Raw genomic sequence first — 25,331 nt, 5'->3', positions numbered from 1 at the left:
GAGGCTCTCAGCCCCAGACCTTGTTTCTCTGCCTCCTCCGCCTCTGTCCCTTCCTGGGGTGCAGCCTTTGCTCTCCCACTGGACCTGAGCCCCGGTGCCCTTTTTTCTGAAGAGTAGCACATAGGCAATGTCTGGTGTCTCCTCTCTGCGGCGAAACTCACGTCTCACTTACACCGAAGGCCGGGTTGAATTGGGTTTGCAATTTATTTTTTGGCACCTACAAGGTGCCTGGCCTGATGGGAACCGAAAGTGCTTTCCAGTTCAGAGCTCTAGCTGACACTCTGGCTGGATTTGCTCACCCGAAGGACAGGGTCACGGCCCACGTACAGTGACCAAGGTTCACGCTGAACTGGGCAGACTCAACTGATCCTTCTAGGAAACCGGCCCGGCGGGAAAAGGATGAGGAAGAGGATACGCGATACCCCCTACCATCGGAGGGCGAGGGAGGAAGGGTGCGGCTAGCTGGGTTGCCTCGGCGGAGACCCGGTCCCCGGCGCGTTCACTCACTCACCGAGACAGCAATCACTGAACGGAACAGGCTCTGTCCTGCGCACTGGGGATGGAAGCCCCTTCTCATCAGTGCCGCTTGCACTCTAGTAAGAGGAGTGGGGTGACCAGCAAGAGTTGCGACGGCTCTCCAGGGGTTAGGGGAGTCCCTGGTGGTCTGGGAAGGCTTCCCGGAGGAGGAGCTGCTGGAGCCGCCGATTGAAGAAGGAGGAGCTAGCTAGGGGGCAGAAAGGGGAGGTCTCTTCAAAGAGGGGAACCGCCGGCGAGGCCCTGGGCACTGAGGGTCCCCAGCCAGAGTAGCGACGCCCTCGGTGGGCAGAGATGACCCCTCAGGCCCTTTAAGGCGGAGCGCCGAGGCGCCGGGGCGAGAGCTGGCGGGGGCGGTGCCAGGGCCCCTCGCGGCCGCTGATTGGGCGGCGCGCTCGACCGGAGCCGCTCGGCGGGCGCCGATTGGTGAGTTAGCGCCAGGCGCCGCCGCCAGGTGATTCGGGTGCTGGTTCCCGCGGCCACGTGGGGGGCGCGCGGGCGGGGGGCGCCGCGGGGCGGGAGGCGGAGACGCGCAGGACGCGCGGGGGGTGCGGCGCGGCGCAGCGGCGACGGGGCTCGAGACGCGGAGGCCGCGGTGAGTGAGCGCAGGGGGGCCGGGCAGGGGCTGGGGCTGGGGCTGGGGGGTCGGCTGGAGCGGGCTTCGGTCCCCGGCCGCAGAGGTGGGGAGGAGGTCTCGGCTGGGGAGGCGCATCCCGGCCGCTGCCCCGCATCACCGCCACCTCCGCCGTCACCGTCCGTCACCTCTGCCGTCACCCCCGCCGATCCTCCGCCGGCGTCCTGCCTCGCTCGCCCCTCGGTCGGTCCGGGGAGTTGCTCTGCCCCGGGCCGGGTACCGTCAGCCCAAAGCCCTGGCCGCAGTCCCCAGGAATGACAATAAGAGCGGGAAGAATGACCCGCGCTGGGCAGCGCTCTGTGCCTCCCGGGCGCTGGCCCCCTGCGTGCCTTCGGCCCCCACTTAATCCTGAAAACAGCACTTTCCGCTCAATGTCGTCTGCTTGGGGCGGCCGTCCCCAACCACCCTGTATGAAATAGCACCCGCCCCCCCCCCCCCGAACACCCACACCACGTATCCTCCCCACCCTACTGTTTTTCTCCAGATCACGTAAGTCCCCTGAAATGTTGCTATCTAGTACCCTCCCCCCTCCCCCCCCACCCAGCTTGGGTGCCCCCCCCCCCACCCGAGGACTGGGACTGTTTTGTTCCTGGCAGGTAGTTGGCGCTTGAAATATTTTCAGGAGGAACAAACAACCCAGGAGACAGCTGCTCTTATTATCCCCACTTTGCAGTTGAGGAAATGGAGGCTGGGAGGTTAAGTGGCTTGCCCAAGGTCATACCAGCCTCCTGGACCTCACAATCTGTGATGTTGATCTTGACCTCTGGCTGCTTGGTCCAGTCCCCTCCCACCCGGAGGCCAAGGGTAGGTGAGGGTGGCACACAGAGTGTGCTGGGGCGTGCAGCCGAGCCAAAGATAGTGGAGGTGAGGCAGGTGACCGGAGGGGCTCTGGCAGCCCCAGACCATCTGGGCAGAGAGGCAGTCAGAGAACGCAGCTGCTTTGCTGATGAAGATCAGCCCCTAGCACCTGAGGTGCTCCGGGCAGCCGGATAGACTGGGACTCACCAAACTCGAATGTGAACACCTTGCTTACTGGGGAGGGGAGTCTGAGGACACTGCCGTGGCCTAGGGGAAGAGCCCTCAGAGACCCAGACTTGCTTCCCAACCCCCCCCCCCCTTATGCTGTGTGACCTTTGACAAGTGGCTTCACCCCTCTGAACTACCCTTTGCTAAGCCCAGACTCCAGGCTGAGCGGTCTCCCAAGATGCTGTAAAGGTTGGCCCCGCCATGACTCAACTGAGCTGTGATGGGGTGCAGTAGAGGGCTTCTGTCCTTGCCCCTCGACACAGATCAACCCATCCAGTGTCCTGTCTCTAAGCAGGGCCACCTGGAAAACCTCAGAGGAGCAAGAGAAGAGCCCCAGCCTCATTCCAAAGGTGTCCCCCTAGAAAGGTGTTGACCCAGCCAGTCTCCTGTGTAAAACCTTGGAAAAACAGTTGTGTTCCAAAGCGATGAGCGGGTGTTTGTGCCCAGAATGAGTAAGCAGGTCTGTTTCCCGGGGTTGGGGTGAGCCTGGTACCGTCACTGGTCCCTTGGGCAGCCCCCAACTCCAGGCTTGGGGCTGAAATGCACTGAGAGGGAGGTTTGGGAGGGAGGGAGAGGAAGAGACAAACTTCCAGTTTCCTGGGGAATGGGGGGGGGGGCGGGGGAGGATCCAGAGATGGTAGGTGGTGGGGCGCCCCCACCTCCACCATCCGGACAGTGGAGTGTCCCCAAGCAAGCTGCTGCCCTGGATCTGGAGGGAGGAGGCAGCTTGCGGCCCTAGACACAGTTGTCTCGGCATGTGTGAGAGCGAATGTGAGTGTGCCTGCGGACCCGTGTGGCTCTTTGCTGTCTTACACCCTTAGTGTCTGAGGGGCTGTGTCAGCACAGGAAGGGTGGGAAGCGTGCTCCTTACCTCTCCCTGCTCCCATCCCTCTTTTATCTCTTATTTTGTCCTCTCATCTCTATTCGCACTTCCACTGGCTGCCCTTTATCTCCTCTTGTCTCCCGTTTTTGCCCCATTTGGTTTTTGGCCTTTGCCTCCTCTGTTTCCCACTGCCTGCGGGTCCAGGGCATCCCAGCCCATGATGTGATAACGAGGGCAAAAGGCAAGGTCACTGGAAGCCCCAGCTTTATACCTGGCATGGCGGCCACATAGCTTTTGTGCCAGTTACACATCTAATTTTGTCGTGTTTAAACATCAAATGGAGGATAGGTGATGGACGTGATGTGAAGAACGGTCAGGATCACAAAGTGGGTGTGAGACCAGAAAAGCAGGAGGGGAGAGAGTACAGGAGGGAGGAACCAGGAAGGCATCAAGGGGAGCACGCAGCCTTTATTTCTGGCTCTTCTGGTGCTGGCGACTCACTGAAAGTAAAGTAGTAGGTTGCTCGCAGAATGTACTGGAAGGCTGCTGCTGCCCCCACCCTCGCTGAGCCTGGGGCTGAAGGTCTGGGCAGGCAGAGGTAGGGGCGGTTCCTGGGCTCTTGGCCTTGGGAGTGAGTGTCAGCTTCTAAGCACCTGCCTGAAGGTGGGTGGGGCCTAAGTGGGACACGCCCATTTCCTGCCGGGGCGGGGCCCTGATGCCACCTGCTTTCTGCGGCAGGAATCTTTGCTCCCAGGCAGGCCTCTCCTTCTGACTTGCTCTTCTAGACTGGGAGGTCTTCTAGTCCTTCAGTGTAAGGAGGGCGCTGGAAGTGGTCAGACCTCTCTGTCCTCCCAAGCTCCCTCCCGAACAGCAGACTTTGGGGTCCCCCATCCTCTCTGTACCTGTTCAGTGTCGCTCCCCGCCCAGGCATCATGCTGGGTGCCTGCTCCTCCATTCAGGTCTTGCCTCCTCACGTTATCCCAGGTTTGGGGATGAGGAAATGGAGGCTCAGAGAGGTGGGGCAGCTTGCCCAGACTCACACAGCATCTGGACACAGGTCTCTCTGATCCTAAGTGCAGTGATTAGAAGTAGTCTGGGGAGACAGAGCCAGGCAGGATGGGGGAGGGAGGTGGGAGGGTCTGAGTTGGCCCCAGCAAAAACTAAGGGAGAGAGTCACTGGGGACCCAGGCAGAGGCAGTCAGCCATTCTTTCTCGAGAAGCCTTGACTTCTCATTCACTGTGTACCAGCAATGGTCATGAGCTCTCGGGGGAGTGAGCACTCTCCTGGTCCTTGAGGACAGTCTAAGTAAGGGAGGTTTCCTTCTCTCCACTGGTGGCTCTGGGAGAGGGTCCCCAGGAAAGACCAAAACCTGGGCTGGATTGGGGGACAGGGCCCCCTGGGGGCTTCAGGCAGCGGCTGGAGTCTGGCTGGCCGAATGGGCCAGGGCCTGTGGAGCACATCCCCGCCTCTGCAGCTCCGGCCTTCCAGCTCATGGGTCACTCCCATAGATCACAGAGCTCCTGCCTTGCAACTTGCTATAGCTCCCCACTGCCCGTGGGGCACAGCCTACATTCCTGTGGTGTGACATTCAAGGCTGATGCCGACCTGGCTCTGGCCCACTCTTCTGGTAAGGTCTGCCCATCCTGTGACTCTGCAGACTGTTCTGGCAGCTGTCATACCCCTCCTCTCAGGGGGTGTCTTCCCAGTGTGCCCCACCTGCTCCTGGCACTTTGTACAGGCTGGTTACAGGACCCTGGACAGGGCAGGCCCGGCCCAGAGCACAGAGATGTCTGTGTTTGACCCAGGGTGTGGCCTGCCACACCCCTACCTTTGGCTCTTTTCCCAAAGCTCACTCCTCAGTGAGGCCTTCCTGGCTGCAGCCAACCCCTAACTTGCATATCATAGCCTCCTCTCTGCTTTATCATGGTCTAGCGTATGGCATATCTTTTTTTTTTCTTAACTCTTCTAAAGTTTATTAGAGCGTGGGCACATGCATGAGTGGGTGAGGGGCAGAGAGAGAGGGACAGAGAGAGAGAATCCCATGCAGGCTCCATGAGGTCAGTGCGGAGCTCGACTTGGGGCTTGAACCCACAAACTGTGAGATTATGACCTGGGCCGAAACCAAGAGTCAGACGGGCGAGCCACCGAGCCACCCAGGCACCCCTAGCAAATTCCTTCTCCTATTGATTAGTTCGCTTTCTTTCACACGAGAATGTGGGCTCCCCGAGGCAGGAGGGAGTCGGTCATTTTGTTCTGGGCTGTGTGTTCCCTGTGTCCCCAGTGCCCTGGATGCTGCCTGGCACACGGCAAGTGCTCCGGAAGGATTTGTGAGGTGCAGGAGATCCCTGGCCTCTGAGGGGAGCAGCGTGGCTCCGGTACGTGGGAACCATCCCTTCTCCCCTGCCCTCTGCTGCCTCCTCCCCTGTGGAGCTCGAAGCTGGGCACCCTGGGGGCCATGCAGAAGGCCGGGGCAGGGGGCCGGAGAGCCTCTGACTGCGGCCCAGCCCCTCACCGGCCCAGGTGCATCACCAAGTTCGCCCAGGTGGGTGGGGCCGCCCCCACGGGGTGCGCTCTGGTGCGTGGTGACTGAGTGGCGGGTCATGGGGAGTGGGGAGGAGCCATTTCTGTGTCTTCCCTCCCCGACCCGGGCTCCAGAATGTGTGTGTGCACAGGTGAGGAGACGGGGCCTCAGAGGGGCAAAGCGGCTCGGGCAAAGCCACCTGCTGGGAAGCGGGAGAGCCTACTAGGCCAGAGCACAGTGCTCTGTCACTGTCCACAGCTTACCCCACAGAGCAGAGCGTGTGTTGGTAGGAGGGAGGGATTTGGAGGAGGGGATCAGGAGCCATGGAACTGCCTTGCCTCCCTCCCGCCCTCACCACACCCCCAAGCAGTATGTGGGTTCCTTCCCTGTGGACGACCTGGACCCCCAGGAGAGCGTGTGGCTGGTTCAACAACAGCTGTGGGCACTGAAGGTAGGGAGCTGGGGAGGGCACATCCCGGGCAGGGAATCACAGCCTTGGAATGTCAGGCTGGAATGGCCCCGAGACCATCTGATCCAACCCCCCAATCACAGATGGAGCAAATGAGGCCCTGGGAGGGGTGACACCAAAGCCATTCTGAGAAGCGGGCCCAGCGAGGGCCATGCCCAGGCTCCTATAGCCGTGTCCCTTATGCCCGGGGACCCCTTCCCTTGGGCAGTCGTGACCTATGTCCCATGGGTGGAAGCCATAGATGGGACATGTGGGGGATGGTCATAACACGGCCAGCTATGGCCCTCCTGGGGGTGGTCTGCCAGGAGCCATCCACGCTTCCCCAGCTCTTGAGGCATCCACCGCTCAGTCCCTTGGCAGCTGGGGAGGGGTTGGCTGACCAGCCTGTGGTGACTGATGCTGAGGCTGGGCGGGACAGGGCAGGGCCTGGGAGGTAATACCTGCGCCCATCCAACTCTCTCCTGCCTAGGATTGTCCCAGACGCCGGGCTGTCATCCTGAAATTCAGCCTTCAGGGCCTCAAGATCTACAGCGGGGAGGGTGAGGTAGGAGCCCGTGTGGGTGCAGGTGAGGACTGGACGGGACAAGTGTCCTACTCAGAATGCACCTGGCCCTGCGCCACCCCTGGAGCCTCCCCACCACCCCAGCCTGCTCTGGGCCTTTGAACATTCTCTCTCTGAGGGCCCTGCCCTCTGGCAAGCTCTCCAGAATGTCCGGGGATTAACTCCTGGCCTGAGCGTCAGGACGGTCAGCCCCAGCTTTTTGCAGGTCCCCGGGCCTCTGTGTAAGCCTGTCCAGAGTTGGCCAGTGGGCTGTGGCCAGACTCAGACTGGAGGCCAGTTGGGAGCCCCTGCTTGGTCGCTGACCCTCCTCCCGGTGCAAGGCCAGTGTGTGTTGAACGCTCACCTCGTGCCAGACTGTGTAGCCCACAACCCCCGGGCCACTCTCCTAAGACTGTGGTGCAGATCGTGTCCCAGACGTGTGCATCACAGGGGCCCTGGGGTCAGGTCTTGTGCCATGTGCGTGAGGTCTCACTGACCCCCACCCACAACCCCATCAGAGGGAGGTACCGTCTCCCCTTAACAATTGTCACAAGGGCTCAGAGGGCTGTGCTTACCTGCCCACGGCACACAGAGTGGGGCAGAGCCAGGATTCAAACCTTGGTCACCTGACTCCAGAGACCAGGGGTGCGACCCCAGGGCCTGCTGCCACTGCCTTTCTCCGTGACCCTGCAGACCGTGAATACTTCGGCCCTCAGTTCCACAGCTTGGGGGTGACGATCCCAACCAGCAGGTTGGCAGTGGGGAGTAAGGGGCCAAGCCCAGTGGCCATGTGAAGGACGAGGGTTCTCCTTTGAAGCAGGGTTTGGGCAGGACTGGGAGGAGAGAAGAGCTCCTCCCCCGGGAGCTGGTGGACCCTAAGCTGGAGAGCAGGCCGGGAGGCCAGCCGGGAGGCCAGCCGGCAGGGTGGTGGGACTGATGGAGGCTGTCCCGCCCCCCTCCTTCGCAGGTGCTCCTGATGGCTCATGCTCTGAGGCGCGTGCTCTACTCTACCTGGTGCCCAGCTGACTGCCAGTTTGCCTTCGTGGCCCGAAACCCCCAGAGCCCAGCCAGCAAGCTCTTCTGCCACCTCTTTGTAGGCAACCAGCCCGGAGAGGTATCTGGGGCCTGGGGCAGGCGAACCATCACCGAGGGTGGTGTTGGGGGTGTGCTGTGCGTCAGCAGGGCCTCCAGGGGACCGAGGCCTTGGAGGGCTTAGTCACGCTGGCCCGAGCCCCCTCCAGGCAGGCACTCCTTGTCACACCTGCTCCTTCTGTGGCTCTGCCCCACCGGGGACGCCACAAAAGCAAGTTAGCGGCCTCAGCATTCCCGGGGCCTGGAAGTGGGTGTCAGGACATGTGCTTAGAAATTGGATGGTCACACTGCCAGGCCTTTGCTCATGCTGTTCTCTCTGCCTGGAATTCCCTTCCCCTTCTGGCAAATTCCAACTTGCCCTTCAAGGCCAGTCCCTGTATCTGTGAAGCCCACCTGGAGTCCTCTAGACCACGCTTCCCTTCTGAGGTCTTGTGACATGAGCCACGCTGTAGCATTGGTCTGTCCCTGATGACAGACAAGGGAATTCTGTGAGAGCAGAAACTGGGTCCAGGTCAGGAACCGCTCTAGTGCTTGTCCCCTCGGAGCTAGAGGGTGAGCGGACAGATCCTGGAAGTCAAAGCTAGTGTGACGGCCGTGAACCACAGAGCCTTGACAGCCAAGTGTTTGGCAAGCGGAGGTTGGCTTGGCTCCATCCAGCAATGATTTGCCGTCACCCCTGTGTCTCCAGCTCTGTGCTGGCTGCTGGAATGACAGGTGGCTGAGACACTGCCCTTGATCTTCCGGAGCTCACGGTTCCACTATGTTGGAGCTAGATAATGTGTGTGGTGGGTAGAATGTACTGGCCCCAGAGCAGTGGGCCCATGCTGGGGGCTTTCTGTGCTCCATTTCACTAAAGGAGCACAGGGAAGTGGAGATAAGGAAACTGAGGCACGGAAGTGCCATGCTCTGCCTAGAGTCACAGAGCAGCCCCTACATGACAGAGCCAGGATTGGATCCCAGGTTGTGTGACTGGAGGGCCTGGGCTCTTAGCCACTGCTCTAAGAGGGTACTGACACAGGGTGTACCTAGGGGATAGGAGTGCATTTAGCCTGTGTATTCTCAGCTCCGGGCATGATGTCTGGAACAAAACAGATGCCCAGTATTTGTTAAATGAATAAAGGAAGGTGGTAGGGGGGACTGCATGGTGGTGAAGTTTTGGGGGATAAGTAGGAGTTTTCCCAGGAAGAATGCGGGAGAGGATCCTGAGTCAAGGGGCTACCGGCACTGATGCCTAAGGGGTTCCCCAGGAAACCTGCCCCAACTGAGTCAACCACTTCCCCCTCCCTAGGTCCAGATCCTGCACCTGCTGCTCTGCCGTTCCTTCCAGCTTGCTTACCTCTTGCAGCACCCTGAGGAGCGGGCACAGCCTGAGCCCTACCTGGCATCTGCAGGAGACATGCCCCTGAAGCCACTGTCCAGCCCGGGGGGCCCCCCTGGCCTTGTACGGGAACCCTTCAGCCGGGATCAGCTTTCACAGAACGTTCATGCATTGGTCTCCTTCCGGCGGCTTCCTGCAGAGGGGCCTGTGGGCAGTGGGGTATGCAGCACCCCAGCCAGGGAGCGGGCAGTGGACAGGGGACCTGGGCGAGGGTTAGGGGGTCATAGGAGAGGGGTGCTGGACTTGAGTGGGAGGGGGCTTTGCCTGACCTGACGTGGCTGGGCCTGAGTCTGCCTGCCCGTTGTGGGCCCCTCTTGGTGCCCTAGAAGGAGCTGCCAGAGTCAGAAGGCCGTGGGGGCACCCGCCATGCCCGCCTGGGGAATCCCTACTGCTCACCCACACTGGTGCGCAAGAAGGCCATTCGCAGCAAGGTGATCCGCTCCGGGGCTTACCGAGGCTGCACCTACGAGACTCAGCTGCAGCTGTCAGCTCGGGAGGCCTGTGAGTTGCAAAGAGCTCGCCTGCCCCAAGGTAGCAGGGGTGCAGGCCTGAGTGCGCCCTTGTGAATCAGAGAGGCTGGGCCTGAGTGGCCCTTTCTGCAAGGCTGGGCCTGTGTGTGGTTATGTGTGTGTCCACGTGAGTTTGCATGTCGGTCTGCATGTTTGGGGGGCTTGCATAGGTGATGGTACAGCTGTGGGTGTGCTTCAGCTGGTGGGTGGGTGTGAGTGGGGTGTGCCTTGTGCGGATGTGTCTTTGCTGGGGGAATCTTGGTGAGGAGACGAGCGTGGGGGTGTGGGGTCTGTTGTGGTGGGGTGAGCGGGCTGGGCTCGGGCCTCTTCCTCTGACCCCGGCTGGTCTCCATAGTCCCTGCTGCGTGGGAAGCGTGGCCCCGGGGGCCTGGTGGTCCCTCGTGCCTGGTGGAGAGTGAGGGCAGTCTGACGGAGAACATCTGGGCCTTTGCTGGCATCTCCAGGTAGGAGGGGCCTGGCCTGGCCGGATGCCCAGCCCCTGGGGTGGGCAGAGGAATGGATTGTGGGCTCCCTCAGGGCCCTGACATGTACACATTTCTGTACAAGGGCAGAGCCATCCTGACCTTGGTGGCCTCAGGCCAAGGACTTCACCCTACTGGGCCTCAAGTGTGTCAAATGTAAAGTGGGAATAATAAGAGGACCTTCATCACAGGTCTGTGGAAAGGATCAAATGGGATAACTCAGGTCAAGCTGTCAGCACCTGGCCTGTCACAGGGCAGCGCTTCCTAACCATCAGCTCTTCAAAACTCTCCCGGTTGGGCCTTGAAGCGGTCAGCAGCTAGGGACCCCTCAGAAGCCTCTTAGGATGGGAGTCTAAAAGCTTCCCTTTGTGGAGGGCCCACTACTCTGGGTCAAGCATGGTTTCCAGTTACGCCATTGCCCCGGGGAGCGACCTGAGGCCGGGCTCCCGTCTTCAGCCTCTCCCTCCTGCCCTCCCAGGCCCAGTGCCCTGGCCCTGCTGCGGAGAGACGTGCTTGGGGCCTTCCTGCTGTGGCCCGAGCCGGGCGCCAGTGGCCAGTGGTGCCTGTCAGTGCGGACACAGTGCGGCGTGGTGCCCCACCAGGTCTTCCGGAACCACCTGGGCCGCTACTGCGTGGAGGTGAGTGTGGGGCAGCCTGCTCGGCCCCGCCCCGGCCCTCAGGCCCCACCCTTTCTAGCCACGAAGCACCCTCGCCTCATCACGGTGCCCCACTGGCTCTCTGGCCACACCCCTTATTTAACTCTCCATCTTGACTGCTGGCCCCGCCCTCAGGCCCCGCTTGGCCCCACCTCTCTCTACCGCCCCGCCCTCAGGCCCCTCTCTCCAGAGTGGCCTTTTGGAAGAGACCTCCAGTGTAGAGGCTTGGGCCCGGTCATGTCTCCCATTCCTATAGGGATGCTGGCTTTTAAAAGTGGCTTTCCCACACAACCTAGCCCATTTTTTTTTTTTTTTTTTTAGCAGCGCTGGAAACTGATTCAGAGAGGGCAGGGGCTAGTCTAAGCTCACCCAGCCCCTGGGCTTCTAGGTCTGGAGTCTTGACCACAGGTTTCCAGGGACTGGGTACATGCCCTTATCACCAGCTGGATGGCTCAGTCCTGTCCAGGCTGGCAAGAGAGAAAGAGAGGAGACGGTGTCTGGCTCTGCCGTGAGAGGGACAGTGACCTCTCTGGGCTTGAATTTCCTCCCTTCTGGAGTGGGGCAGGATCCCCTGTGAAGGGGTGGTTGGTGTCCAGAGCGGAGCAATGGGGAGACAGGGAGCTGGAGCTTCGGCCTTTTCCTCCTTAGCACCTGCCTGCCGAGTTCGCCAGCCTGGAGGCCCTGGTGGAGCACCATGCTGGGACGGGGCGAAGCTTCTTCTGCGCCCTCGACATGGGCCGCCTGAATCCTGGCTATGAGGAGCAGGACCGGGGGTCTGAGGGCAGACCCCCCCGGACACTGCGGCCCCTTGGCCATGCCAAGTCCGAGGCAGAGCTGCAGGGCCTGGGCTAGGAGGCTGGGCCCCATGCCCACTGGCCCCGCCTCACCCTGGCTCCTGGGCCTCAGCGGGCCGCCCTGCCCTCTGCCACCCCGCTGGTCACCAGTTCCATCCAGTCACTCTGCCCCTTGGACCAGTCTTCCGTCACTTCACTGCCTGTGGTGGGGGTGGGGAGCCCTGGCACTGGGGATTGCCCATGGCTTCTCGTAGGACGTGACCGCTGAGACTGCAGGAAGGGCAGGTGGAGCTCCAGGCTTCTGTTAACTTGCTAGGTGACTTTGGATGCTTGTCTCTAGGCTTCACCTTACTCCTCGGAGGGGAGCCTTCTGAGGTGGGCAGGAAGGTGTGCTCACCAGGGACATGGCCTCCTAAGGCGGCCAGGCCTTGTGGCCCTGACTGGGAGTCTCCCAAGGGCACCTGACTGAGGTTGCCAGCCATGTAAGGGAGAGGTGTCTGGGGAGGCAGGAGCGAGTCCTCACTGTGGGCAAAGACCTGGGGGCAAGCCACCCTGTCCATGAGAGAAACAGGACTTGAGGAGCTAGTGGGCATGGCGTCTGGGCTGAGCTACACTCAGGCTGACAGAGCATGCCTGTTTCTCACATCATTTGAGATTAAGGCAGTCTCCCCTTGAGTGTTGAGAAATGAGGGTTAAGGGGGCATAGGATGGCAGAATGGACGAAGAGCCTTGCCCCCCAAGCCCAGGCAGACACCTGTGTGCAGAAGGGATGTGAACCAGCAGACAGGGCAAAGAATCTCTGTGTTGCTCAGAAAGGCTGGTTGGTCTCCACTCAAAACCACAGGGTTGTGATTCCTGCCTTCTGTGGAGGGATGCCCTGTCTCACCCCTCCCCAACAACCCCAAGAACCACCAAGATGCGCGCGCGCGCGCACACACACACACACACACACACACACACCGCACACACTGGCTCGTTTCCTTTGTCCATTTGACTGGCAGGGGCCAGCAGTGAGCCGCAGGAGTACTGGGGTGACCGGGGCTCTATTCAACTTATTCTGCAGGCCATTCTGGGTCTAGCGGCTGCCTGGGAAGCCACCTGGTTTTGGTCCACTTCCCATAACGTGGCGCTGGCTGGCTCTGGTTGTCAGGGGCTACCTCACCAGCCCAAGCCCCCTGGGGCTGGGTCACAGTACAGCCATCCAAAGGTAGAACTGATGTGGACCCTGCTGGGGGGGGGGGGCGTTGGCAGCGGGAGTGGGAGTACAGAGAAATGATTCTGCTCTAAGGCAATAGCCCTGAAGTGACTGACAATCCAGGTGCCCCCCCCCGCCCCCCTTTAGAAGCAAGCTTGACGGACAGACATGAATACCAAATTATTTAGGGAGCAAGTTACTTCGTATGAACTTCTCTATTCCTGAGGCAGAGGCTTAGTCACGAATGTGGGGGCTGCCCTCCCCCATCTGGGAGTGGGATGTGACTGTTCAGTGCCTTGAAAATGACAGATTTCTGACTCCTGGAAGGGAGAGGGCGGCCCTGACGGAAGAGAAAAAAGGGAGGACCCTCGGAAAGTCGGGCCTGGTGTTCCCAGTTTACAATCTCCTGCCCAGGAAGTGGTCTTGTCAAAAGGGATAAAAGGGATGGGAGGAAGCTGTCCTTTGGGGGTTCTTTTCACTGGCACCACAGCACTGATTTTATACCGAATGTGAGTGGGACTCATTATACAGCCATTTCCACCAGGGACTGCCACCAGAACCCACGGTCCCCTGGTGTCTAGTGGGAGGCGTGGTCTCACATTTGACCGGCAAGAAAAGGGGTTTGCTGATAGGGTGTTCAGGCTTGCAGCACCAGAGGCACATGTTTAAGAAGACCTGGTGACTGGCCCAGGCTTAGGACCAAGCTTAGCTCTACAAGAGATGGGTTTTGTTGCACAAATCATCCATGTGGACAAGGTATCAGGAATGTTCTCAAAGCACTTTAACATTCCTTTGCACAGCATTCATCACGTGGTATAAACAGCAAGTTTCTTGACCCATGTGCGCAGACGCTCCAGTGTCTTAAATCATAAGTCAGCTTTCTCTTTGTTCCAACCAGCACCACCAACCAGCTGGGTAGCCAGCTCTCCTTACTGTGTGGACTTGAAACAAATAAAATGCATTTCTTCGGATTGTCTAGTACAGACTTTTCCTTTGAAAGGCAAGGTCTTTGTCCAGTTTGCCTGTCTTGGTTTGCCAACCATACCTTCAGCTGGTGCTGAATGGTGAACCAGACAGAGATCTTGTCCTTCCCAGCAGGGGTGGGGTGGGGCGGGGGGAGTCGCTCAGGGTGTCCTGAAGGGGTAGGGTAGGTAGCTTTATTCAAATCATGTCTCCGGTTAAAACCTTCAGTGGGTATATCCCACAGAAAAATGACAGCCCGTTATTCTGGCTGGAGGGACTTGTACAGAGCCAGCGGATATGGTCCTGGCACCCTCTCCAGCCAAAAGATTTTGTCTCCCAAAAATGGTTTTGTTTTGTGTGTTTTTAAAAATATTTTTTTATGCTTATTTTTGAGAGAGTGCGAGTGGGTTAGGGGCAGAGAGAGGGAGACACAGAATGCGAAGCAGGCTCCAGGCTCTGAGCTGTCAGCACAGAGTCTGACGCGGGGCTCGAATTCACCAACCCTGAGATCATGACCAGAGCCGAAGTCCAGTGCTCAACGGACTGAGACACCCAGGCGCCCCTTTTTTTGTGTTTTTAAGCTGGGTCTTAGAAAAAACTAGGGCAGCATTAGAAGGAAGCTTTGCTCTGTCGGAGGCCGTAACAGGCTTTGGGCGGCCCTCTCCTGAGTCAGTAGAGGGATGTGGATAGAAGGCCGCAAGGTCCTTGTCCCCTTTCTCAGTAGGTCTCTACCCCCCGCATAAGGCCCCGCCTCCTGTATCTCTCTCGAGGCGGAGTCAAGCCTGGCCTCCTTGCCCTAGCTGGGCAACCTCGGATAAGTTGCTTAACCTCCCTGAACTGGGCGGTGGGGATCAGAGGAGAGAGCGGACTTGAAGCCCTGGTAAGAAGCGGGCAGACGCTCCAGCAAAGCGGGCCGCCCGGACCCGCCTGCAGCTAGGAGACGCTCCTGCAACGAGGCGCCGCGAACGCGGGGATGTCTCGGGAGCCCGCGGCTGTGACGCCACGGGTGTTGCCCGGCAACCGCGAACGCCGCGGCGGAGCGCGTGCCAGAGGGCGGCCGGGGCGGCTCCGGGGCTCGGGTCCTGTGGCGGCGCCTGCAGCGCGGATCCCCCACTTCCCTCTCCCCGGGCCGGGCCTCAGGGACGGACGAACCCTGGCGCGGGAGGCGGCGGCGGCCCGGCTCCGGTCCTGCGACCCCCGCACCGCGCCCCTCCTTCTCTCAGGGTGCCCCCCGAGGAGTCCCGGCCCCCCGCCGCGGCCCCGCCCCTGCCGCGAGGCCCCGCCCCCCGCGACCGGCGCTGGCCCCGCCCCCCGGCCCGGGCCGTCGAGCGTCCCAGCCGTGCGGCTCACGTCGCGCCGCGCCGGGGGGCGCCCAGCCGCGGCGCCATGGCCTCGGAGTCGGTGAAGGTGGTGGTGCGCTGCCGCCCCATGAATCAGCGGGAGCGGGAGCTGAACTGCCAGCCGGTGGTGACGGTGGACTCCGCGCGCGGCCAGTGCTTCATCCAGAACCCGGGCGCTGCCGACGAGCCCCCCAAGCAGTTCACCTTCGACGGCGCCTACCACATGGACCACTTCACCGAGCAGATCTACAACGAGATCGCCTACCCGCTGGTGGAGGTGAGGGCGCCCGGGAGGCCGCCTCCGAGGACCGGCCAGGCAGGGCTGGGGGCCGCCCCAGGGGTCCTGAGCGGATGGCACTGTACCCAGAGCTGGGCGGGAACTAGCTTCCGGAGGAGCGTGGGTGGGCACCAACAGGTTGGGCTGAAGTCTTTTGTCTAGGCAGGACACGGCTGGGACCCACCTCCAGCCCCCACGCCCGGGTCTCCACCGTCTGCAACGCCAAAGCTCGTCCTCACCTCCACCCCTTCCAGTCCCCTGCCCACAAGAGCTCCAGTCCCCAAGACCCTCCACCCCCCAGCCCTCCACCCCCCAGCCCTCCACCGTCATCTGAGAACTTGAGGCCTTCTCTCAATGCTTTAGCCGCTGCCCCCAGCCACCGCCACCTCCTCCTGCTCCCAGGCCATGGCCTCTGCTTCCTCCCCTCAGCATTCAGAATCCCCTGTCATCCTCCCTCAGTCAAGCCTGCGGGGGGCGAGGAGACCGCCGCTTCCCTCCTGCCTTAGTCTTGGAGGAATGGAACCCCATTACCTTTGGTCTAACCTACCATTTTCTCCAGCAACAGTTTGTGACCCTTAATAGGGCTTTTGCTTTCCAGAGCACTCACACTAGGTAGCTGGCACATTTGGGACATGGGGAGACTGAGGCCCAGAGGAGGGAAACTTGCCCAGGCTCCCAGGGTGGGTTTCTAGCAGAGGAGTGGCTGAAACTCTGCCTCCTGCCTTCTGGCCAAGGGCTCTTCCTTTCTACCAACGCCTCCCCACCTGTTCACTGCTCAGCGGATCACTAGTTTAAGTGAGATGTCACAGATTGTCCCACGAAAAATGGAAGTTTGGGAAATGCTGTGTCCGGCCTCCCTGGTGTGAAGCTTCACAAGGCACATTATGACACCTGAGCTCTGGGGAGTCTTGCAGCAAAGGAACTGGTTTGACTTACTGAACCCAGCGTTTCCCAAATGCATTTTAGGACCCTTTTTGCTTTCACTGGCAGGCCAGTCACCATCCTCCAGAGCACCTCCTTTGGTGGTCCCATCTCTTCTGTGAAGGCTCAGTCAAAGCCCTTGGCAGGGTTGAAGAACTCCCCGGTGGTCAGGGCCTGATGGAGGTGATGCCCCGGGGGACGAGGGCAGCTCTCCCCAGGTTGCGTTCCCAAACTCTGGGATGGCCAGGCTGTCCTGCTGTCCTGTACTCCCAGGCTAGAAGGGACCTGAGGGGTTGTCTGGTCCACCCCACCTCCCCACTGGGTCCCTGAATGACCAGCCAGTGGCAAGAGCTCACTCTTCCCCAAACAGCCCCTTTCCCCTTTGCCGCTTGGCTCCTAGGAGACCATTCTGCACGGTGAGCCAGAGTCAGCTTCCCTGAAGCTTTCAGCCATCTGCCCTGGCTCTGTTCCTGAGGCCCACGACCACCTCTGCTCCCTTGTCCAAGATTGGCCCCTTAGAGATCTGAGGAGTCCAAGATTGAGTCCTTCTTGGCCTTGCTCATGGGCCCCTGCCTCATCTTGGAAGTAATCCCCTGAGGAAGCCCCCCTTGTCAGGGTCCCCAGGAAGCCCCAGCCTGGAGTGAGGGATGCTAAGGACACAGTGGCTCTATCAGATTTCTCCTGTAGCTCTCCCTACTGTCCTGAGTTCCCCCACTACTTGGGATTCTCTGCCAGGACCTGCCCCTGGACATCACGCAGAGCTTCAGGCTCAACACGACATACATCCATTTTCATTCATCCATCCATTCAGCTGGCAAATAGGATCTCCATGCCAGGCTCATCCTTGGTTTGGGGAGCACAGCCCTAAAGAAGACCTGGGCTCTGCCCTCAGTGAGGCCACGGTCAGGGAAAGGAACAGCTAAGCTAATAGCTACGGTCCAAGGTGATGAGTGGGACGAGAAGCCTGGGGGACTTTGGCAACATAGAGAACCTGGGCTTGGAGGGCATGGGAAAGGAGGGGGAAGGCTGGGAGGGCTTCCTGGAAGTGGTGAGATCTAAATTGAGACCTGAAGGATGAGAAGAGTAGGTCAGGCAAGAAGGTGGTGGAAAGGGCCTTCCAGGTGGAGCCCAGCATTTGATTCTCACAAGACTCTGGATGCATGTAGAGCTGGTGTCCTCATTCCTGGTGGGGAAACTGAGGCTGGGAGTATCACAGAATGAGGTTTTTTTTTTTTAAGTTTTTAAAATTTATTTTGAGAGAGAGAATGAGTACGGGGGGAGAGGCAGAGAGAGAGAGGGAGAGAATCCCAAGCAGGCTCCACTCTGTCAACTCAGAGCCTAACTCAGAGCTTGATCTCATGAACTGTGAGATCGTGACCTGAGCCAAGATCCAGAGTCAGATGCTTAACCTACTGGGCCACCCAGGCTCCCCAAGGGGCTGTTTTGATACCCACACAGTACCTGGTCCCCGTGCTGCATTTTGCTGCCTTCCATTAAATGAGCAGTGCGCACAGCAGAGGCAAAGCCCACCTCAGGGGGCTCTGAGCCAGGAGCACTGCACCATTAGGGGCTGTGTGCCCCGCGGGGCTCTGACCCAGGTCCCGAGCTCTCCCAGGGCTTCTGTTTCCTCCACGGGGCCTCCTGCCCAGGCCCTGGCCTTTGAGTCCTATTGCACAGCCTTCCTGTTCTCTTCTTTCCTGCTTCTCCTGCACTTAAATCTAGTCCCTATTCCTGATCTTCTCTGTCACTGGGTGACCTCTTTGGCTCTCCTGGGTGCTGTCCACCCCAGACCCACCCCTTCTGCCCATTCACATTCTCACCGGAGCTACTCCCCTCCACGTGTGTCTGGCCCGCTGCCTGGTCTGTGGGCTCCTTCCCAGCCGGTGGCTTTGCCATCTGCCCCTTCTTCCCACTTAACACCCATGGCCTTTGAGTCACCTCTAATGAGCCGCCCCCAACCCACCCACAGGCCAGGTACCACGGCTTCTACCACGACCAGATATCAATACAGTAAAAGCCATAGCATTTGGTCCCTCGATGGGACATTCAGCAGTGTTTTGGGGAAGGGGTGGAAGGGGAACATGAGGCAACTTAGGACAGACGTTTTTTTTTATTTCAATTGCAACAGTTCTGGGTTTAATGTGACGTAGGAAAAATGCTTAGCGCATCCAGCCTGTAATGCAGTTTCATAGGGATTCTTGTTGAGCATGTGAGCAAGTGAGAAGGAGTCAGTTAGCAGTTGGTTTCCTGAGAGTCAACTTGTAAGTAGCAGAACAGGGTGACGTGCAGAAGCCTGGGTGGAAGGACAGAGCGGCCGACATGCAGGACCCGTTCTCAGTGCAAGCCCATCCCTTGTGGATCTGGAGGTGACCCTAGATGGGTGAAACCTTTTTGAAATCTTATGTTTTGCCTTAAGAATGTATGTAAAATTGTTTTCTTTTAATTCTTTTATTGTTTCTTTTTGAGAGAGACAGAGCGCAAGCCAGGGAGGGGCAGAGAGAGAGGGAGACACGGAATCCGAAGCAGCCTCCAGGCTTTGAGCTGTCAGCACAGGGCCGACACGGGGCTCAAACCCACGAACCACGAACCGTGAGATCATGACCTGAGCTGAAGTCGGACACTTAACTGACTGAGCTACCCAGGCGCCCCTGAAATTGTTTTCTACTTCGCTCCAGAACAGTGCTGTTCTGTAGACCTCCTGCAGTGGTGGAAATATTCTGTTTCCAGGCTGTCCAAGTAGGTACCGCTGGCCGTATGTGGCAAGTAAGCACTTGAAATGAGGCTACTGCTACTGAGGAAACTGAATTTTACTTTTGTTTAAAGTCCAGTTAAATTTAACTAACTCAGTGGCTAGTGGCCCCACATTGGACGGCACTCTTGAGCAATGATTTCCAAAACACACATAATGTGGGCCACATACATCATTTGAGTTTTCCGGTAGCCACATTTTTTTTTTTAACGTTTATTTATTTTTGAGACAGAGAGAGAGAGAGAGAGAGAGAGAGAGCATGAACGGGGGAGGGGCAGAGAGAGAGGGAGACACAGAGTCGGAAACAGGCTCCAGGCTCTGAGCCATCAGCCCAGAGCCCGATGCGGGGCTCGAACCCACGGACCGCGAGATCATGACCTGAGCCGAAGTCGGCCGCCCAACCGACTGAGCCACCCAGGCGTCCCTTCTTTTACTTTTTAAAATGTGGCTACTAGGGGTGCCTGGGTGGCTCAGTCGGTTAGGCGTCCGACTCTTGATTTCGGCTCAAGTCATGATCCCAGGGTCGCGGGAACGAGCCCTGTGGCAGGCTCTGCGTTGAGTGTGGAGCCTGCTTGGGACTCTCTCTCCCTGTCTCTCTGCCCCTCCTCTGCTCAAGCTTGTGCACTCACTCGCTCTCTCTCTCTCTCAAAATAAAAAAATAAGTAAAAGTAAAAAGTGAAAGGAAACAAATGAAGCTAGTTTTAATAAGAGATTTTTATTGAACCCAGTATATCCGGAACATTATTTCAAGAAAACATACTGGTAATGTGTGGTCATTCTTTGATATCAGTGAGAGATAGCTGACATTCTTCCGTCATGCCAAGTCTTTGAAATCAGATGTGTGTCTTACATCGTATCATGTTGCGGATGCTAAAGTGTCAACAGTTCAAACGAAATGGAACAAAAAATAAGGTTCTGTTTAATGGAAAAATATTTTATATTGCTTCTGTGAAATGTAAATTAACTAAAATCAAATCAAATAAATTCAGTTCCTCAGTCGTACTGGGCCCATTGCTAGTGCGGCTGGTGGCCACCCTACCGGACAGCGAAGCGATACATGTTTTTGTGTAGAATCTCTTCCCCGGGCTTGGGTGACGCTGATACTCTGGGCCCCGCACCGTGTGGACCCTGCATGTGTCCCCAGCTCCGAGGAGCCCAGCGGTGGCTCCTGGCTGGGCGGTGGGTCTGCCATTGCCTCTGCCGCACCACAGGAGGCTGGTCCCTGTGTGCAGCCCCCTGGAGCTCTGCGGAGGTGCAGGAACCCACACAGTGGTCAGGGTTTCCTTGGACAGACGAAAGGGGCTCATCTGGTTCCGCCCAGAAGAATGAGGCCTGGCCGTCAGAGAAGCTGTGAATCATGATTTCTGGTTCCTTCACCAGCAGTCCCTGGGGATCCCGAGCCCCACGTTGGCCCACAGGATGGGTCTTTGCGGCGTCACTGGGTGTGGATGCCAGGCGGGCCCTCGGGGCCTGGGAGCGGCTCTCTGGGCCCACGTTCTGACACAGAATTCCCCTGCCCCGTGCTGAGTTCTAGAATCGGTGACCTCATGAGCTCTGTGAGGGCAGGGACTGGGGTTCCGCCTCGATCACCGCCGTGTCTCCAGCCGGAGCGCCGTGGAATGAACAGACGCGTCAGTGAGCGAAGACCGATTTCAGGGTTGCCGCCGCTTTGCTTCCTTTCTTCCGTCCCCCTTGCCCCGGCTCCACCTGCTCTCAGACTCTGACCTCTCCGCACCCCCTCAGCCTGGAATGCCTTCCTCTTCCTCCGCTTGCCTGGTGTGAGGGTCGCTTGTACAGGTCCGTCTCCGCCACGTTTCAGGCAGACATTCAGTGAGCCCCCCTGTACGCGAGCCCTCCGTGTGCCAGTGCAGGAAGTAGTTCGCGTGTAAACCTCACTACAGGCTTAGGAGGAGGTGCTGTTCTGATCCTGAGGGGGGAACTGAGGCTCAGTGTGCCTGGGTAAGACCAGCTCCCCCGGCACAGTCAGGAAAAGGGTGAGGCCAGATTTGAACCCCTGAAAGAGAGGCCAGGCTCCACCGCACAAGCCCTTAACTCCACACACGGACAGTGTCCCCCACCAGGAGGTGGACCCCTAGAGGACAGAACTGTGACTTACTTATCTCTGTACCGCACGGCCAGCCCAGTGCCATCCTGGGAGGGGCCCTGAGTCTGTGAGTTAGGAGACGGCCGAGTCCAGCTGGGCTCAGCCGGCTGAGCACCGGGCTTTGGTTCTCCCACGCAGGGTGTCACTGAGGGCTACAATGGCACCATCTTCGCCTATGGCCAGACGGGCAGCGGGAAGTCCTTCACCATGCAGGGCCTGCCGGACCCGTCCTCGCAGAGAGGCATCATCCCCAGGGCCTTCGAGCACGTTTTTGAGAGCGTCCAGGTATGGGCCCCCTGGAGGGAAGGGGCGGGTCTGGGGGCTCTTGAGACATTACCGTGAATGGACCGGGAGGACTTCAGAGCCTGCCGGGACTCGACACAGGTAGGCGGAGGCAGGCTGTGGTTTCTGGAAAGGGGATGGGAGAAGAACTTCACGCTGAGAAAATTCTACGTGCCAGGGCCGTGGTTTCCTCCTGCCATTTCTGGATCGTAATGTATCATTTGATCCAGAGCACTCGTCCGAGAAGCCGTTGTAACCATCAGAGCCTCCCTTTTTATTCGGCAGTTGCTACAGACCAAGTCTTGTGCAAAGCCCTTTGCATAATTATCTCAGGGAACCCCCACCCTGGCCCAGGAGATCACTATCATCCCATCGTCGAGATAGGGAAGCCCAGACGTGTAGCCCCTATGTGCTAGGCCAAGACCGCTTATCCCAGTGTCCAGGCTGCAGGGGAGAATTGCCCTGGTGGCCTCTCATGGCTGTGAGCAGAGACTCCTGCATCTGGGAAATGGCAGAGCAGGGACTGCACCCCTAGTTGGCTGTAGAGGGATCAGACCGTGGCCAGTGCTTGGTCCTGACCTGTGGCCCTGCCAGGCAGGGTAGGGGGCTCCCCTCCCCTTGACATCGCCTCTCCTGCCACGAGGTGCTTTCGAGATGTCCTGGCTGCAGAGGGCTTAGATTGCAGGGGCAGGGCTGGCAGCAAGTGCTCAGGCGTCTTTGCTGTCCCTGTCCACTCCCCGCAGTGTGCAGAGAATACCAAGTTCCTGGTCCGGGCCTCCTACCTGGAGATCTACAATGAAGATGTCCGTGACCTGCTGGGGGCCGAGAGCAAGCAGAAACTGGAGGTGGGTGCAGATGCGGCTTGGGCGGGGAGGGACTGACGGAGGGGGAAGGCTGGCATCAGGCCGTGCTCCCTCAGAAATACAGGGGAGGTGTTCTGAGGGCACAGGCGCTGGTTCGGACTAGAGCAGGGACTTTTGAACTTGAATTTTGGAGGAATCTCTGAATCCATGTTGTAGGGGAGTGGCTAATGGGCCTACCCCCGACCACACTTGGCGGGGGCTGCACCTCACCTGGGAGAATCCCACCTGTGTCTGGTGAAATAGATGAAGTCTTTGTGATAGATTTCATTTGGAAAACTGGGTTCCACTTCTGAAAAAATTACTGTGAAAATCTGTAAGTGCCCTTCAAGCTAAAAAAACCCAACATAATGATCATCATTTATTGAGCACTGTTCACTGACTGCTTTGGGCACGTGATCTTATGTAATAGTCACAGTCATCTTGTCAGGTAGCTGTTATTATCCCCGATCTGCCAGTGTGGGAAGGGACGCTTAGCTTAGTTAGCTTGCCCAAGTTTGTGGCCCAAGCTGGATCTGAACCCAGGTCTGTCTGACTTCAAGGACCTGAATCTCAAACATCCCATTTCACGGCTGTTGGTGGCCTGAGATTCTGGGACTCTGTTCCCTTTCGAGAGGGTTCTGGTGTGGGGGCACCCCAGGACCCAAGACATGACCTTACAAAGTAGTTGTGGGGATTGAAGAGGGTGGTGAGGACAAGCTGCTCACAGGGCGCAGGAGCACGGAAGGCCGTCAACGGGTGAGCGCTTTCATGCCATCGGGATTCCAGGAAATGCGACCCGGGGCTCTGCAAAGGGGAGCCCTCTAAGGAGTCAAGGACCACCCGCAACAGAAGAACCCGGGGCTGGCTCAGTTGGTCACTGAGAATCACACACGTTTTGTGACTTTCCCCTTCTTCTAGAAGGCTGGAGTCAGAAGGAAAGAACATCATCTCCCAGCAAGGTGCAGCAGCATTAGATGCTTTGAGAGGAGGTCTATAAAGAATGGCAGAACTTGGCTGACCCTTTGGGGAGCTCAGCGAGGTCAGGTGACCTACCAGGACTGAACAGCCAGTTGGTGACAAGGCTGGACCCAGGTCTAGGCCTTGGTCTGAGGCCTTGGTCGTGTGTCCTATCTGGGGCTCTTTAAATGCTGGGTAGGTAGGTCAGGTCCAAGGAGGAGAGGCCCACTGGGGGAGGCTGAGCCAGTTCTGTGGCCAGAATGCTCCTGGCTGCCCCTTATCTGACCAGGCAACCAGTGGACATCCCAGGGGGCCCACGACCTGCATTGGGAGTGAGCTCACCTCCTTCAGGGTCAGAATGCCCTGGCTGAGAGAGCCTAGGTTGCTGGGGAGATTCCATTTATGGGTAAAACCAGTCTGAGGGAGACAAGGTGATTTGCCTGAGGCTAGGAAGCCAGAGTCAGGGTTGGACCTTTTGGGTGACAAAGTGCTGAAGTCTTCCCAGGGCATGCGCCTGGACAGCTACGGGACGGGGGTGGGGGTGGGAGAGGCAGAACTAGGTGCTGCGATGTCTCCCACAGCCCTCCTGCCCCACGTGACCTCTAGATCGGACAGGACGTCAGAATCACCTGGTTCCCCCCACCCCTTCCCCATGTGGGGGCCGGGCTGTTTCCCCATTCAACTTCGGCCTCCTGCTTGCCCCCTGACCGCCCCCCACTTGCCCTGGGCTCATCTGGGGTGGGGGGAGGTTGTGAGTTCCCCTCTGACCAGCGACCACTCTGTGATCCAAGTGAACAAGTCAGACATCAGAGAGTAGCAGTCTTGAAAAATTTGTTTGTCCCGGCCGTATGGTGGAAAAAATCCTTAAATATTTGATCTGGGAAGACCCATAGAGAGCTTCTAGTCAGGCCTTTCCTGGTACAGATGAGGACAGTGCGTCCCAGGGAGGGGAAGGGACTTGACCAAGGCCACACAGCTAATCACTAGTAACGGCGTTGGTACCAGAACTTGTGAGGGGCTTTCCCCGAGTATTTTGGGGGGTCAGCAATCTGGAAAACCTCTAGGGCAGTAAGAAGCCAGTAGTGGAGTTCTAGTCAAGGGAGGCACATCCACCGAGTGATTCATTCATTCAGCAAAGACGGGAAAACCTCCTGGTGCCAGCTGCCAGGCCACATGCTACAGCGGGTCCACAGGGGTGTGACCTCCCTTCCTTCCAGTCCCCATCCTGACTGGGACCTGGCCTGGCCCCTCCTTCTCAGCTCCTGACCAGCACAGCGGTGCTTGGCCTTTCTATGCCGGAACCTCCAGCCGCCCACCTGGAGTCTTTCTACTGTCTTCTTTATCCTGGAGCTGGAGCGCCTGAGTCACAGCTCAGCCCCCGACAGGGGAATGGGGAGAGGAGGGAGGCACAGGGCATCACTCCCATGTGTCAGAGTCAAAAGGCCAACCTGGGGGATCAGGGTCCCCTGCCAACCTGCGCTGGGACACCAGGGGGCCCTCCTCCCCTCCTCCAACACTAGAGACCCTACAATGGCCTCGGTTACCCAGTCCCTGAGGGCTGGCAGCCATGCTCTTGCCCCATCTGGGCCCCACGCCTCAGGCTTGGTGAGTCAGGCTGCCCGGGGTGGGGGGCAGGGGCCGCCAGTGACAGCTGCACTCTGAGACGCTCCCCACGGGGGCACTGGGGGGTGTGGAGTCGCCGCCTCCTGGAGAAGGTGCTGAAGGTGCTCCTGTCAACCTCAGAACAGCCTTAGGAGGAGAGCCGTGCTGTTCTGATCCTTTGTTGCAGAGGAGGAAACTGAGGCTCCACGTACCTAGTAAGACCAGCCCCTGGGCACACAAGTCAGGAAAGGGTGAGACTGCTTTTGATTCCAGGAGGCCAGGCCCCACAGCACAAGCTCTGAGCCCCAGGGCCTGAGAGTTTTGGTAAGTAGAGGTTAGATCAGCCAGGGCGAGGAGGGATTTGGGGGAGCAGTTTTGCTCCCTCTGCCCCGACCCCCACTGCCCATACTGGGCAGGGGAGTGAGGCCTCAGCGCCTCTCAGTGCACTGGGGAGCAGTGTGAGGAGCCCCTCCTCCGTGCTGGTGGCATCCCAGCCGTTGCCATGGTGACCAGGCTCAGGGCGGCGTGGCCGGGAGGAGTAGTTCCCTCGGGCACTCAGAGCCTCCCTGGAAGAGCAGGGCTGAGGCTGAGGGGAGGCAAGACTGTGGGGGATCTCCAGGTGGGGAGCAAGCTTTCCAG

General features: G+C 58.9%; 2 protein-coding genes across 5 annotated transcripts in view; both read left to right on the top strand.

The window, feature by feature from the left end:
• Nucleotides 1-1,075: 1,075 nt before the first annotated feature.
• Nucleotides 1,076-13,626, top strand: SH2D5 (SH2 domain containing 5). Its single transcript, XM_043573952.1, has 10 exons — nt 1,076-1,129; nt 5,300-5,560; nt 5,910-5,990; nt 6,478-6,552; nt 7,517-7,663; nt 8,930-9,178; nt 9,346-9,520; nt 9,884-9,992; nt 10,489-10,648; nt 11,315-13,626. Exons 2-10 carry the CDS (start codon nt 5,474-5,476, stop codon nt 11,516-11,518), a joined length of 1,287 nt encoding a protein of 428 aa, XP_043429887.1. The 5' UTR covers nt 1,076-1,129; nt 5,300-5,473; the 3' UTR covers nt 11,519-13,626.
• A 1,317-nt stretch (nt 13,627-14,943) lies between these two features.
• The window catches only part of KIF17 (kinesin family member 17), a 47,880-nt gene continuing 37,492 nt past the window's right edge, over nt 14,944-25,331 (top strand). For 3 of the 4 annotated variants that reach the window (XM_043573950.1, XM_043573949.1, XM_043573948.1), the window contains exons 1-3: nt 14,944-15,235; nt 21,148-21,294; nt 22,035-22,136. In XM_043573950.1, coding sequence (XP_043429885.1) covers nt 15,005-15,235; nt 21,148-21,294; nt 22,035-22,136 — 480 coding nt within the window. In that variant the 5' untranslated portion in view covers nt 14,944-15,004. The remainder of the gene's footprint in view (nt 15,236-21,147; nt 21,295-22,034; nt 22,137-25,331) is intronic. The other variant, XM_043573951.1, reaches the window with a different exon arrangement.

The sequence above is a fragment of the Prionailurus bengalensis genome, chromosome C1, assembly GCF_016509475.1.
Source record: "Prionailurus bengalensis isolate Pbe53 chromosome C1, Fcat_Pben_1.1_paternal_pri, whole genome shotgun sequence".
Classification (NCBI taxonomy): domain Eukaryota; kingdom Metazoa; phylum Chordata; class Mammalia; order Carnivora; family Felidae; genus Prionailurus; species Prionailurus bengalensis.
Note: the sequence above shows the minus strand (reverse complement) of the source record. Positions and strands in the feature narration are given on the sequence as shown.